The 16,983-nt window shown below is 40.3% G+C and overlaps 1 protein-coding gene across 1 annotated transcript in view; it reads right to left on the bottom strand.

Moving 5' to 3' along the window:
* Positions 1-16,983, bottom strand: part of LOC130116947 (kin of IRRE-like protein 3) — a 290,382-nt gene that overhangs the window by 117,253 nt on the left and 156,146 nt on the right. Inside the window, exon 2 of the mRNA XM_056285055.1 lies at positions 3,848-3,997. Coding sequence (XP_056141030.1) covers positions 3,848-3,997 — 150 coding nt within the window. The remainder of the gene's footprint in view (positions 1-3,847; positions 3,998-16,983) is intronic.

Genomic DNA, 16,983 nt, shown 5'->3' with positions numbered 1-16,983 from the left:
TGGGTCTTAACCAAACTCCTACGGTTTCTCCTAAGTACTTGTCCATCATCAGTTTTTACACTGAATGATCAGGGACTCACTTCTTTGAGGACAGTGGCTTTTCTGTTCCAGGTGCCATCATCTTCAATTCTGCATCTTTTTCCAGAGGAGCTTCCAGGCTCCTGGCTGTTTTGTCATAGTACTTTTTCTGTTTCAGCTTGAGCTGTTGCTGTTTCTTAATCAGTCTTTTGTTGTTCACTGTTGTCCATGGGAATAAGGAGGGGCACCTCCATAGCCGAATGGTTACAACACGTACCACATGGCCACAGTCACAACGTCGCCGGTTCAATCCCAGCCAGTGACTTTTGTTGCATGTCATACTCCTCTTTCTGTCCTCTATTTCCTGTCTACCTATCCACAACCACAGACTAATAAAAAGGTAAAGATACCAACAACAAAAAAAACGTGAATAAGGGGAGTACTGGCACTTTTTTTTCCCATTTCAAGCACAGATACTAACCAATTTTTAAGAATTAGCTCTGTCAGCATGAAGGGCTGTTGCCTTGGCAAAGTGAGCAGTTACACCATTATTTTTTTGATTTTTAGATATTTTATTGACCCCCCTTAGGGAAATTACACTCTGCATTAAACCCATCCTAACTGTAGCTAGGAGCAGTAGGCAGCCACCATGCAGCACTTGGAGACCAACTCCAGGTAGTCTTCCATTGCCTCGGTCAAGGGCACAGACAAAGAGTACTAACCCTAACATGCATGTCTTCTTTTTTTTTTTTAATGGTGGGGGAAACCGAAGCACCCGGAGAAAACCCACCGCAGACACGGAAAGAACATGCAAACTCCACACACAGGACGACCTGTGATGACCCCACAAGGTTGGACTACCCCGGGGTTCAAAAGCAGGACCTTCTTGCTGTGAGGCAACAGCGCTAACCACTATGCCACCGTGCCACATAATCTAAAAACAAAAAAATGCAACACACTTCAAGGGCGTAGATAGCATAGGCGGCCTTAAGCATCTGGGGGCCTGTTTCAAGATTAACGTGGGGCCCTACCCCACAAAAAGAAAAGAGAAAAAAAAGCGAAGACTCAAGCTAGTTTGCATCAATGATGGTGTATTTTCGGATTTAAACTTTCAGCATCATAGACAGCTCAACATAGAAATAATCAAAACCATTTCCTAAAAATTGAAACAATAACATTTTTGTTTTGGAATGAGGAGGAGCCTTGCCTTTCTCAGCAACTGCTAGTCTGCATTGAATACCCCTACGTGTTATGTATTAGCTCACATGTCCACCTAGCGCCCACTTGTGGTTCTCATGTGTCATCTTTGAATGAAGTAACCCCAGCTTGCCTCGGTTATGACCGGGGCATGCAAGTCAGCTGCTCTAGGCGAAAAATATTTATTCCGCCCCTCTTTTTGCAACATACTATACCAGAAACAACACATTAAGGCCAATATCCCATACACTTAAAGCAAAAGCCATCAACAACACATAAACACTAATATGTCAATGCCATACACATAACGTAAATAGTTTAGTGCAATGCTAGTGTGCTCAAAGTGTCAACAATATTAAAGTGTATGACGCAATATGCCGGCATTTTGCGGATCCATATACAAATAATGCACCAAGTATGTCTGCATAATAACTCCAGTAATCTGGCTCCAAACTCTTTCTAGCACTCATGACAGCATGTGTAGCTATTTTACAAATCATCAAATTTTCCTCAAACCAAATCTCTCCTATATACCACTTTGTCATGTGCATCCACAAGCACATATCATCTGAAACTTTAATAATAACTAGAGAGCAAATAAAGCTTACCTTTCAGAAGGGTACACGGCGGGTATATTTTCTTTCCTCGAAGACTACCGAAATTGGTGTCTGTGGGCCAGACTACCATTAGCTCACAAGAGCTGGGGGCGGGAGGTGGCTGCAGGTGCAGCGTGATTGACACATTCCTCAGCAATTCATTGTGCTTACAGAATGCGTTGCCTAGCGAGTCTGCAGTTACTGCTATTGGTTGGTCTGCAATTTTGCTCATAAATAGCTGGCCCACATTTCACCACCCTTGATAAAGCGCTGTCCTGGGTAACTGCCTAGTTCACCTATATGAACAAGCCAACACAATATATGTATTTAAAAAAAAAACAAAAAAAAAAAAAAACAAAGAGTGGGTGAATTATTTAATTCTTGCCTGTCAGTTGGGAGGCCTTTGGGAGGGCGGGACCAATTTCAGTTGAAACAGGTGAAACATAGCTAAGACCGCCAATGTTAGACAGTACTGCAAGCATTTTCATAAGTTTGTAATTAAGAATGAAGTGCTGTGACAAGCATACATGTCATGTAAGCAAAATAATGTGTACATAAAAAACGTATACGCACACACACACACACACACACACACACACACACACACACACACACACACACACACACACACACACACACACACACACACACACACACACAATCCTGTCTACTTTGTCTGTCTTTCTCTGCAAAACTCAGTCAGTGGAGGTCCCAATGGACCTGGTCATTATGACTTGGTTCAGCAACATCCAGTGTAGACCCCGGAGTTAAATAGAATGAATGTAATGGGAGAGAATTGTCCTCCGAGGCCCAATTAGGACACACTGCCAATGACAAAGTAGGGGCCAGGAAAAGAAGTCATGGCAGACAATGTCTGTTGAGAAATAAATCATGTTAACGTGCTAAAATGCAACTGTGACAATTTACATTTACTGTATGTTCAAAGCATCAGGAGCTGGGGTATACTAGACAAGCTGTATTATTCACACTTTGTCTCACCAAGCTAGTGTGCGCTTTGTATCATCAATTATAACTTACAGACTTGGAGATGAGGTCTGCTGTTATTGACCTAAACGTCTCTAGACAAACACATACTCCACTTGCAAGGCTGATTGGAGGAAATAATTTCCTCAGGCAGCTCTGGTCTTCAAAACAGCCTGGGGAAAGACGGGGGGGTAGGAAGTAGTGGGCCGTTTGGAACTGAGCAAAACACGATTTACCATCTGCCAGAGGAGCAGATGTGATAAACTGCAACTTTCAAATGTTGACTTTCTTTAACCCAGTTGGACCTACCGACAAGGAGGAACGTCATATATTTTACACAGAGAAGCTAAGACGCTTGTCTTCTCTATGTTATGAGCTGTGGGGCTTTCCCGAGGTTATAGCCTATCCCTGACATGCTAAACCAAACAAGTGCTGCTTCAATAAAGAAAAGAAAATATGCAAAAGATATGCAACCAAACAAATAACATCCACTTTGGATGCTCTCTAAATCTGCCCACTTGGACAAAATCCCAAACAAAGCAAAGAACATGATCATTTGACCACAAATGAGTGCAATCTTTTAGACATCATAATGGATGTGGCTTTGCTAACAGCAACTTTATTGTATAATTGAAGCTCAGCATAGGATTAGCTTTAACCATCTCAGCTGGCACCAATAGGTTGGGTCACTTTGGCTAATCAAGATGCTTGACTCAGGACATTACCTTAAAGGAAACCAACATTTGCTAATGTGTTTACTTACTGTTCGATACAACAGAGGGGGGTAACAGGTACTTTTACAGTTGCTCTTGCAAAAATTGTATACATCCTGGCATTTTAAGCGTAGGGATTTTTTCCATAATATGAAAATGCTCTTACAATACACTAAAATGGGTACTTTCTATTAGTTCAACACAAATTTCAGTCACAAGACTGGACAACTTGCAGAGACAGACAGCATGCAGGCAGACCAAAATGACAGACAGTCATGCAGATAGCCAAACCAGTTACTGGGACAGTCTGACAAAAGAGTCTTGACTGCGTGCCACTACCTGAGAGATCCCTGTTGACTCCCAGGGCCATGCCATCTCGAAGCCAGAGCACCATGCCGTGGTAGCCGGGGATAGAACATGGCAAGGTGACTGGCTGGCCCGCCACCACCACCAGGTCTGTGGGCTGCTGGGTGAACACAGCACTGCTCCCTAGGAGGCAAAGAGAGATGGCAGACCAATCAGCACAACTCATGGAGTACACAACATGATTACCCATAAACATGGTTTACAGATGTTATATGAATTCCAGCATTAGATGTGACTTAACTCAGGGAAGGCATAAGGACCCTCTCCGGGCAAAAAAACAATGAAGCAACATAGCAAATACCACTTAATGAATTTAACACTAGCAGATGATAATCCATATTCATTAGGCATGTCACTGTTGAAAATTGAAGAAAAAAAAGATAAATCATAAGATTGTAGTAAATTAGAAAACACAATGTCACTATATCATGATATTGTTGTATTTTGATATTTTATCCAAAGCTTCCAAACCTCCAGGGAACACATATACCAACAACAGTCGTATTTGTAAATTTGCATGCACATGTGGGTTGTTGTTGCCTGCAGCTGGAAACTTTAAAAAAAAAAGATAATTTAGTTTTGTGAACAGCTCATAGCCATAATTAGAAGACACATTGTTTGGGTGATTTTTCATATAATATATCAAACAACTGCCTCTGGCTCTATGAAGTCAAAGGCTTATAAGTTTGGGATAATTTTGTTCAATGATAATTTCCTATCTAATTGTTTCTATTCTTTCCTCTTCCTGCTCTTCCCAGCCTCCCAACATCATATTGAGATGAAATTGCAGCATCCTTCCTCAGTAAGCATCACTTCTCTCTCATTTGCTTTGACTTCCCTGCAGGTATTGGCACACACACTGTTCATAGACTGGTAAACAAGGTCTCTAAAAAGTAGAGGTTAGCATAGAACTTAATATTATTCATAAAGGGCCAACAATGTGATTGTTAGTGGATTTTTATTCCAAATAAACAAGTACTTTTTGCATCCAGAACTGCACCTGTTCTACACTGTTTCTGATCTGATTTCATTGGCTGGGTTTATTATAGAATACCTTAACATTAGACTGTACCACTAAGCCCTCTGGGCAATGTTGACGATGAAACATTTGCCTTTGAAAAGTAATATTCATGCATTAATTCCCTGCTTTGATAACAAATAGTTGTATAATGAAATTCCATTATGGGCTGTAAACATTTCGCTCTTGTATCATCGTCATCATGTAGCCCCATACATCATCTAAATGCAAGCAGAGGTTATTTGGAAATGGGTGAACATTAACAGCCAAGGCATGAGTGATTAAAATATAAATAACATACAAAATGCCAAAATTAAACCAAGTTTGTCGCAACGATAAAACTCCACAAAAAAAGTACACTTAATGAATAATTCCAACTAAGCTAAAACTTACTTTGAGGAGACCCCAAACGCCCAGAGCAGAGTAGATAAAATTAAGACAAAAGTTGAAAAGTTTTTTTTTTTTTTTTTTGCCTAAGTGAGCCATTTTCCAATCATTGCCAGCGAGTCAGGAAACAAGCTGTAGAAAGATCTTGTAAAATAGGCCCAATTGCATTGAGGTATTATTAACCTCTGCTGACAGAAATTTAACGTTTTTAAAGATGACAACTATGCAAAATGATAAGAAAATCACATATTTTAAATAATAATAACGATGATGCACTCTTTTCCTGGTTTATCTGGCAGAAAAATAGGAAACCATTCCATAACGCACAAGTCACCGTTATTCCCTCCAAATTAAGAGTGAAACTACAAATCAATACAGTAAACCAGGGATTAATAAAACATACAAGAAGACTGCTTCATCTTGCTCTTTTGTCATCAAACAATGTCATGTTGATTTATCATGTTCCAAAAAGGAGAGCTGTCAGAGACTGAATCAAAGAGGCTCTGATAACAGAATTCTTTGATTCTGATCTTTCTGGGCAAATGTGCAACCTGTTATTGAGTTTCTTAGTTTTTTGATCGAATATTATTCTTTTATATTGAATATCACTGATTAGAAACAACTGTTGAGTGTCATCGGATGTGCCAGGGCGATAAGCCCTCAGCTTGTGGTGTCTCCCCAGCTCGTGCTGTCACGGTATGAGGGCCGTTGTCAAGTGAGATGAAGCATGTAAGTTGTTAAACAGTCCTTCTGTTAATTACTATTGATTGTGCAACTGTGTGTGGCTGCGAGTGTGTAGTAACATGTGTTTCTGTCACGCAGGCTTCCCCCTGACACAGCACTAGTTTAACTTGTCCATGGTGGGTGAAGGTATAGGAAAGGTCACTGGTGGCTATTGCAGCAGAGACATACAAAACCGCGAGCCTTGACTGACCGGATCGAGCGAGAAGGGACTCCTAATTTTGGTCAACTGGATTCCTTTACCTTCATCCTGCATTGTCTCCCTCCCACCACATTCCTCCTCCACTTCTGTTCCTGTGCTCTTTTCAACCTCGGTCCTGACAGAACACAAAGGCGAAGCTTAAACACTATGAAAAGCTAAATGTTACAAGTGGAAGGATAAGCCATTTCAAACCTGTTAAGCACCACCAGCTTTCTGTCACTTACACAAGGCTTCTGACAAGCTAAAGACACAAACGTGAAGAAAACATCACAGCACCTTCACACAATGGGGAGAGAAACACGTGCAAATGCATAAATATTTACTTGCTGCTCCTTACAGGGTTATTTTTTTGGGTTTTTTTTTACTGAACGGCATAAATGTGCAGAATCCACAATGCAGCCAATTTAACTTTTTTTTTTCCTCGAGCTAGATGGTAAGATAGTCTTGAAACGGGTCGTGCTTTAAGGTTATTTTAAGGCGTGACAGTAGTTAACTTTATCATTCTCCTCCCAGTATCTCTTAGTTAAATGACAGTGATGTGCCAAACAGCCACCAAAAAAGTTGTCTTGTCTACAGGGCCTGCAGAGTACTAAGTCTATCAGTTTCATGGCTGGGGGGCTTTATTTTCCTTGAATGGGGCCAATCCAAGAAAAAAAAATGTTCTCCTCCCCGTGTTTCTCTCCAAATTAGTGCAAGCAAGAAACTGTAAATGTTAGTTGGAGAAATTAACTTGCTGCCAAGGAGTCCCTTAAGCATTGGGCTGGCACAAAAGAACAAAAATGCTTTCGCACGGTTATTAACTTACAAAATCCACCGTGTCCATCCACAATGTTCTTGTGAGAGAGTATTTGGTGGCCTTTTGGTCTTTAAATTTAAATGTGTCATAAGTAAGATCGAAGCATCCATAAACTGTTGTTAGTGCTTCATAAATAGATGTCTCTCTTTCGGAAGACCCCCTAAGATAAATGGAGTCAAATACTTCAAGTCCATCTGCAAACAAAGTGTCACCAGATGATAATTGTCACTTGTGCTGATGAAATACATTTCACTGATGTGACCTTTAAATAGCAAACGCATGATCTTCGAGCATTCAAACAAACTACATTTCTAAGGCGATATGATAACAGCATTTTGCCACGACACCATATGAATACCCTCATAGTTTGCCTCCACTGTCCTACTATACCTGCATAAGACACACATCTGTGGAGTGTTTCTACTACCATTTCAACTTTAATAGTATATAAAGTGTGCCAAAACTTTTTCTTTTGTTGCCATCCACATTCATTGAATACAATATTCCCTCTACCAATGTGTGGAGCTGCATTTTCCTGCATTCTCACAAATCTGCCCAATCTGTCCAAGGATGGTATTTGAAGGAAAAAAAAAAGGTTTTAAGCACAAGAAGGGAAAACTGAGAGTCACAATAACCACAGAAGTAGCAAACAATGCTGACAGGGACATCGATTAGACTGTCTCCTTCCCCTGAATGAGGTTTGTGTAGATCAATGGGGGGGGGGTGTATGGGACCATCTAATATGCATTGTGCCTTGTACTGTACCTTCACCACAGTGCTTCTCTGCAGCAGGGAACGCATTAGCGGGAGGCTAAATCTAACAATGAACCTCACCATTACAGATCCTGGTTTCTCTGTGGGAGAGGGCAGTCTCAGTCAGATCAAGACAAATAAAAAGTCCAACTCCTGATATTTTCACCTCACTTTTCTCTATTTGCCCCTCTTCTCACCTTCGATCTTTAAAATGCTTACTTTCGTTGATGCTCGGAACAAAAGCAAATGGTGTGTAGAGATATTTTCTCGCAATCGGTGATTTTCAGAATCAGAATCATGTTTATTGGCCATGTAGGTTTGCATGTAATTTGACTCCGGTTTCGTAGCTCTCTCAGTGTACTTAACATAGAATAACAACACTACAACACGACAACCTTCAGATATATACACAAGGATTAACTTATACAGGTCAAATAAGAGGTGATAAGGTGCAATGATGTAGAGAATATAACAGAGATGCTGAAATAAATGTTAGCACATTACTTACATACATGCCTGTGGTAGATGGACATGACAGGACATATCAGTGACCATACAATGTACAGTACAGTATATACAAAATGGTTGGATTTATTGACAATGTTAAGTTCATTTGAATGACAGCCCGGGGATAAGAACTGTTTTGACTAGTAACAGCTTACAATTTAGAGATAAAAAGCAACAGAATAATGTGTTTGTGAGCAGGATAATCCACTTAAAGCAGAGCTATTCAAAGTTCATCGCCAAGTCAATATCGATAGAAAAATTAGCAATTGCTGTCATTTAAAGGTATTGATGTATAATACCCGAAGCCGTAGTCAGCAGTCACAATTCATGTTGGGGTGCGATTGGTGATGACAACTGAGTGTGATTAGACCCAAAGATGTGTGTTTTAGAACTGACTGAATGTAAAACAGATAAAAAGAGCTGAAGCAAAGCTGCTTCTTAATAACTAAACTCTGGTCTACTTGGTTGAATCTGCTCAGAAAACTGAAGGGCAGATCCCTTGACAGACCTTAATTCTGCTTCATACACATCTTATCTCAAGATCAACACTGCACTCTGCGTGATGTTTGCTTGCTCAATTTGCAAGCCATTGAAAGAAGAATCGATTGTCCCATTGGCTTGCGGATTAAATGAAATGCAATTAAGCTTATGAGGGGCCTTCAACTCCCCTACCTGCTAAGAAGACTTAGACAAGGGCGACGTTCTGCCACTGTGGTCTCTGAAATGTCTGCTGGGGAAATGGAAATGTATTACTTAAACAGTTTCAGCAATTTAGTATAAGACTGCCGAGAGCCATTTAGTCTCATTATGGTTAGTAGACTCTGCCATTCTCTCATAGAGCTCTAACCAGAACCACAACTGCAAGAATCTGCAGCACAGAGGACAGAACAATGATATGTCTGATCATAATGCAGGAAATGCATTTCTTTCTAATGGTCATTGGCTGGAAAAAAATATATTTCACAAAGGCCATTTAGTTAATATCACAGAAAACATCTCTCAACATGTGACTTTTCCACAATTTTGTTCATTATCAGGGCAGGGCTCCCTGTACATTTGGCATAGCATGCCATATCACTGATCTGAGGTCAATTAACTGAGGGAACGGATCTGCTCGTGCACGAAGTGAAAGCGCACAAGCAGACCATCTACAGGAGCAGCAGGAACCCAAGAAAGCTCGGATTCCATTTTGACTCTTTTTTAAAAAAATATTGTGATGTACACAATAATAATATTTCACGTTGTAACTTGTCATCTTTTGCATGTTTGTGTACTGCTGCACGTCCCTGTGTATGTAACAAGCAGAGAGTATGTGCGTTGTGCAGCTGCCTACATAGGAGCATCTTACAATCTGAATAATACACCCTTTAAATAATGGTAAAATACTGTGCCACTGGCTTTTAGACCAGGTGTTTGTTGGTCAATGGAGCAATCGCTTTTCACTGCCTCAACATATAGCAATAAACCAACAATGCGCCTGACCACACCTCATTTTGAGACCAACACGCCCATGGGCGTTCAGATAGGCATGAGTAGATTTTGCTATTTTAACAACGTGGTCGAAACTAGCAAAGACACTTGCGCTATGTGTTTACCGGTCTCAAAACTAAAGTGGCATCTGAGCAAACAAATGGAGGTCCGACACATGCAGATACAGTTAAGGTCAAAATTATTAGCCCCCTTTATGAAATCAAACAAAACCCTTAACCTTTCCATGGAAATGACCATAGCCAAAAGTGTTTATAGTCTAACTGCTTCCAAAAGAACAAAGACAAAATCTCCACTAAGCTTGATTAAGATATTTTACTGAAACGCTGAATTGAAACAAGAAAAAACAAAATGACAAGGCCAAAGTTATTAGCCCTCTTACAATTAATTATCATTAGTGTAACCTTTCTGACTTGCAACTGACAACAACCTCTTATGGTAGTTCCTAACTAGGTTGGCACATGTCTCTTGAGGGATCTTAGCCCATTCTTCCATGGCAAATTGTTCCAGCTCACCCAAATTGCATGGTTATCGAGCATGGACATGAACCTTGAGCTCCCACCACAGATTCTCAATAGGATTGAGATCTGGGCTCTGAGAGGACCAATCCAGGACCTTGATTTTGGTGTTCTTCAACAAGTTTTGGACCAACTTGGATGTATGCTTCAGGTCATTGTCTTGCTGGAAGACCCAGCAGTGACCTAAAGCTAGACTGGCAGTTGATTTCTTTACATTATCCTTCAAAATGTCAACATAATCTTCTTTCTTCATGATCCCATGCACCCGAACAAGGTTCCCTGTGCCTGAAGCAGCAAAACAGTCCCACAGCATTATGCTCCCACCGCCATGTTTAACTATGGCAACTGTGTTTTTAGGGTTGAAGGCCTCTCCCTTCCTTCGCCAAACAAAAGCACCACCCATGTGGTCAAACAGCTCAAGTTTAGTCTCATCAGACCAAAGGACAGACTTCCAAAACTCATGCCCCTATTTCAGATGTTCAGGGGCAAACTTCATGCTGGCTTTCATGTGCCGCTGTGTGAGGAATGGAGTTTTTTTTGGACGATGACCGCGAAGCCCACCACGATGAAGAGCCCTCACAACAGTCTTCCTTGAAACATCAAGTCCAGAAGAGCCCAGTTCAGCAAAAATCATCTTGGCAGAGATCCGGGGATTGCTGTTGACATCTCTGACTATTTTCTTCTCCAAAGTTTTTGTAATCTTGCACTTTTTACCACGCCCAGGTTTGTTTCAACAGAATTTCTTTCCTTGTGCTTTGCAATGATGCAACGTACAGCTGTTCGAGACACTGTGAAATGTTTGGAAATGGCAGTATAGCCTTCCCCCTTAAGATGAGCATCCACTCTTCTTTCTGAGTCAGTCTGAGTTCCAGACTGATTTCTCTACTTTTTGGCATGATGGAATTACTTCTTACCAAGAATTTAAGAGTAGTCACTCTCAATGAAATATTAAAGTGTTAGGAGCTCTGTTCATTGGAGTCCCTTAAGTAAAGTTTAATGCCGATTGATTGCTCAGGTATGTTTTGAAAGCAAAAAAAAAAAAAAAGAAAAGAAAAAGAAAAAAGAAAAAAAAGCACATGGCAGCTAATAATTTTGATCACCTCAATTTTCACTACATTTAGTATAAAACAAACCTGAAGATTTAGTTTACATTCCAAAATGTACCTAATAGGGGCCTTAACCTTGATGAATGTTTTGCTATGTAAAGTTTTATTAATTATGCAAACACTGGAAATAATTTTGGGGAAAGGTTTCATAGTTCCTTGGGGGCTAGTAATTTTGACCTTAACTGTATGTAGAATTTTCTCACATTAATTAAACAGGTAAAATTAAATATGAAAGGTAAGTATTTATGAGAAAGGTCTAGTAATCAATAAACATAATGTTCAATTATAAAACTTAAATGTATTGGAAATAAATATATATCGTGTAAAACATTAGTAGCCATTTGTCTCTCCTTTATCATGAGTTACTTAAATGAACACGCGAACGCATTAGAAAGTAATCACACATTACTAAAAACATTGTAAGAATTAACCACACACATTAGCAACCTCATACTTTGTTATGTGTCTCTTACTGAGCTAAAATGCGACCAAAATTCACGTGCTGAGGTATGTACGTTGTACCTCTGCTGGCCACATGCCACTTCGTGCTGGCCATCGAGAAAATTGAGTTTAGCAAGCAACTTAACAGTATGCCAATTAGCTATCTAAAAAGCAAAATAACACTTCCAAAACACCCAACATTGTATTTCTACAACTTACAACTACACTATTCTGCCGCGTAATGGCTAATTTCCTAGCTTACTTTGCTAATAACTGTTAGCTAGCTGGCATACTGAAAATAGTGCCTTAGTTCACTGTGAATAAACACTTTTACCATGATTAATTTCACCAAACAGTTTCTACATTCACTACAATAGCTTCTGAATTAGTCTATGCATTGGGTAACATATGTATAAGTGAGTTTCACAGTTTTACAAACCTGGGCAAACAAATGGAAGTTCTAAATGCGTAGAACGTTGTGGCGCTCTCTCACGTTTCCTACCTATTTAGCCAGTATCAGAGACCTTCCATTTGTGGGCGTAGTCCGCCATTTACAGGACTAACGGTGTAATAGCACCTACACTAGGCAATGTCAATATCTAATCAGTGAGAAGTGAAAATTAATCTGGTAAGTAAATAAACATAAATTAAGAAAGGAAAAAAAAAAGAAATACAGGGGTGTCTATTTTTATAACGCAATATTTTCCAGTCCTCTACATATGCTTTGTGCCGGATGTAAGATAGGGCCCTTAGAATTTTTTTCTTTTTGTGTTTGCTTTTATTCACTTCATTTTTCTTGAGATTTTTATTTCATTGTCTTTTATCTATGTTTCTATTTCTTGACTGCATTGTGTATTTTCTGTTTTTATGTCTGCGAAGCACTTTGTAAACTTTTTTTGAAAAGTGCTTTACAAATAAAGTTTATTTATCATTATCTGCTGGACGGTCCTGTGCCCCCTCTATTCCAGTATTGTTATGGCATGTGTGAAAAGGCGCAAGACGGAAATGCTCTTGAATGTAGCTGCATGTGTGAATAGTGAAAATCACAAGTGATGCTTGAAAGGTTATCCCAGTAATTTACCAGAAACTATGTGTGAGAAGCACTATCTTTCTTATCGGACTGTCTATCTGCAAGGCATATTACGTGAGTTGATGGTTTCTTAGAGAATGAGGATATGTCCATTTTCCCTCTATCTCCTCAAAGGTACTCTCCCTGTATAAGTTTGTGTCTTCCTGGCTGTGTTGAAGCAGGCTGCCAGCAACCACCTCCAACACACAAAACAATTAGCCTTGCATTGACCTGCTAAGCAAGCTGATACGACTTGACTCAGGTGGATACCGCTAGGGTGTTGTTGTTTTTTTGATGTTGTTGTTGTTTTTCGATCATGGAGTGTCTGAGTTTGACAATACAAACTGCAACCGTAGTTAGCCAAAGTATCGATTGTTATGATGGCAGAAAATTTAACATGTTCCAGAGGATGGTTGAGATAGGTCTACTTGGGTGAAGATACTGCAGAGCAGAGTGGTTTTTCGAGTTCATTTCCCCACAGAGTAATAATAAGGGCCATTCAAAGCAACAAAAAAAAAGGAATAACTTGGTACAATAAAAGGGTTGATGCTGGAAACTGGCTTTAAAATAAAAAATTTAAAAAAGCATAAAATTTGGAGCTCAAGTTGTACTTGATGCCATTGGATGAAAACAACAGGCAAAAAACATAGCCACCCTCTGCATGCCTCACAGCCCTTTTATGTGACTATAATGAATTTGCTAAGACATTGCACTTTATTCTCTTTTATCCCATGAATATCTTATGATAATGTGACAGTCTGTTTGAATTGGAGTCTGCAGGAATATGGAAAATATTTTTCCCGCTACGATCAATTTTATGAAGGGTTTTTGGCTCTGCCTAAGTAGAAATGTCCCCCTTGTTTTAAAGTCCGTCTTCGGGACGTTAAAGCAGATGAATCAAATCAAAAGAGATTAAAACCAGTCAACGTGCACTGATAGAGGAGTTAACAGAATATATTCCGATAACTACTTTTTAGATACTCCTTAGAAACTCACCCAAATTTGTCCTATTGCTTCCTTAACATGACTGTTAGGGCACACACACACACACACACACACACACACACACACACACACACACACACACACACACACACACACACACACACACACACACACACACACACACACATACAGTGCATCCAGAAAGTATTCACACCCCTTCACTTTCCCCACATTTTGTTTACAGGCTTATTCCAAAATGGATTAAATTCCTTTCTTTTTTCTCATCAATCTACACACAATACCCCATAATGACAAAGTGAAAAAGGTTTTGTAGAAATTTTTGCAAATGTATTAAAAATAAAAAAACTGAAATATCGCATGTACATAAGTATTCACACCCTTTGCTATGACACTCAAAATTGAGCTCAGATTCATCCTGTTTCCATTGATCATCCTTGAGATGTTTCTACATCTTGATTGGAGTCCACCTGTAGTAAATTCAATTGATCGGACATGATTTGGAAAGGCACACACCTGTCTATGTAAGTTCCCACTGTTGACAGTGCATGTCAGAGCAGAAACCAAGCCATGAGGTCAAAGGAATCGTCTGTGGACCTCCAAGACAGGATTGTATCGAGGCACAGATCTGGGGAATGGTACAAAAAAATTCTACAGCTTTGAAGGTCCCGAAGAGCACAGTGGTCTCCATCATTCGTAAATGGAAGAAGTTTAGATCCACCAGGACTCTTCATACAGCTGGCCGCCCAGCCAAACTAAGCAATCAGGGGAGAAGGGCCTTGGTCAGGGAGGTGACCAAGAACCCGATGGTCACTCTGACAGAGCTCCAGCGTTCCTCTGTGGAGATGGGAGAACCTTCCAGAAGGACAACCATCTCTGCAGCACTCCACCAATCAGGCCTTTATGGTAGAGTGGCCAGACAGAAGCCTCTGCTCAGTAAAAGGCACATGACAGCCCGCTTGGAGTTTGCCAGAAAGCACCTAAAGGACTCTCAGACCATGAGAAACAAGATTCTCTGGTCTGATGAAACCAAGATTGAACTCTTTGGCCTGAATGCCAAACGTCACGTCTGGAGGAAACCAGGCACCTCTCATCACCTTGCTAATACCATCCCTACAGTGAAGCATGGTGGTGGCAGCATCATGCTGTGGGGATGTTTTTCAGCGGCAGGAACTGGGAGACTAGTCAGGATCGAGGGAAAGATGAATCGAGCAAAGTACAGAGAGACCCTTGATGAAAACCTGCTCCAGAGCGCTCAGGACCTCAGACTGGGGCGAAGGTTTACTTTTCAACACGACAACAACCCTAAGCACACAGCCAAGACAACGAAGCAGTGGCTTCGGGACAAGTCTGTGAATGTCCTTGAGTGGCCCAGCCAGAGCCCAGACTTGAACCCCATTGAACATCTCTGGAAAGACCTGAAAATAGCTGTGCAGCGACGCTCCCCATCTAACCTTACAGAGCTCGAGAGGATCTGCAGAGAAGAATGGGAGAAATACCCCAAATATAGGTGTGACAAGCTTGTAGCTTCATACCCAAGAAGACTTGAGGCTGTAATCGCTGCCAAGGGTGCCTCAACCAAGTACTGAGTAAAAGGTGTGAATACTTATGTACATGCAATATTTCAGTTTTTTTATTTTTTATTAAATTTGCAAAAATCTCTAAAAAACCTTTTTCACTTTGTCATTATGGGGTATTGTGTGTAGATTGATGAGAAAAAAAAAGAATTTAATCCATTTTGGAATAAGGCTGTAACATAACAAAATGTGGGGAAAGTGAAGGGGTGTGAATACTTTCCGGATGCACTGTATATATATATATATATATATATATATATATATATGTGTGTGTGTGTGTGTGTGTGTGTGTGTGTGTGTGTGTGTGTGTGTGTGTGTACACACATCAATGCATTATTACTTAAACAACTGTGGCAAAACAGATTAGACCTTGTTGTCTGCATTCCCATATAATACTATTGATTGATGAAAAAATTTGTTTTCAAGTTAATAAGAGCACCGCTAATTGAATTTTCATAGTGGGTGAGGATGGTTTACCTTCCACAGTGTTGTTCAATGTTTAAGGAGGATTTGTAGCCTGTATGGTGCCCCAAATACAAAACAAAAACTATTTTGATTTGCAAAAGCCAAAATCCCTCTAATCTTCAGTAAAAGTGATAAAGGAAAGGAATACGTAACACACAAAACTTTTATACCGACTCCTTTGGGTCTTAATGTAAAAAAAAAAGGAAAAAAAAAAGAAATTGTTTGCTACTGTACATGGCAGACAGGCCTCTGTAGATAACAGTTGGTGTTACTCAAAAAGATATTATGTGGGAAATTTTCCTTCCTTTCAGGGCCCTCGAGTTTCTCCAAGCCCCGCATTGGAAAATAAATGTGTCTCCCCTGGTTTTCAACAAGGGTAGAAGGTGAAAATGAAAAAAAAAAGAAAAAAAAAGCTCTACAACATATTTGATTGATGAATTTATGAACAACAGGCTCAGAAGCGATGTGGTGATGGTGGGGAGCGTGTAAACCCAAATAACACCGATCCCAAAAATGAACTTGACTTCCTAGCTGCTCTGGATAAAGGCATGTGGCTCTGTCATCTGTTTTACCAGCAGAATTTTAATGCGCCACATTTTGTGTTCAGACCGATCGCTGTTGCAAACATGCCGTGCTGCTACACCACAGCCTCTGTCGGCAGCAGTTTTATCCTGCGTGGAGAGAGGTACTGGAAGAGCGGGGCCCATTTCGGTTGTTACTACACAGCATATAACTTTAACCACGACGGACCAGAGGTAATGGATAAATTGCATGTGCGGATGTGCACAATGGAGGATTGATTGCCAAAAGAAATGGACAGGGGAAAAACTAATCTCACCCAACTGAAGGACCGAGTCCATTATGTGCCGTGTCGAAAGGCCCCCAGTGTGTCCTTCTCTGTTATGATTCGCTGTTATCATAGCAGAACATTCCACAGCAATTACAACCCACCACCCACTTTAAGATTAGTCTCTGTTTAGGAGAGAGCCGGAGAAGACGACCTTGAGCATTCTCCAAGTTTTGAGCACAACAGAAAGCCAGCCTTGTTACCTACTAAATCTTCAACTTAGATCCCTCT

Source organism: Lampris incognitus, chromosome 8 (genome assembly GCF_029633865.1).
Source record: "Lampris incognitus isolate fLamInc1 chromosome 8, fLamInc1.hap2, whole genome shotgun sequence".
Lineage (NCBI taxonomy): Eukaryota > Metazoa > Chordata > Actinopteri > Lampriformes > Lampridae > Lampris > Lampris incognitus.
The sequence above is the reverse complement of the archived record's forward strand: the minus strand, read 5'-3'. Positions and strand labels throughout refer to the sequence as shown.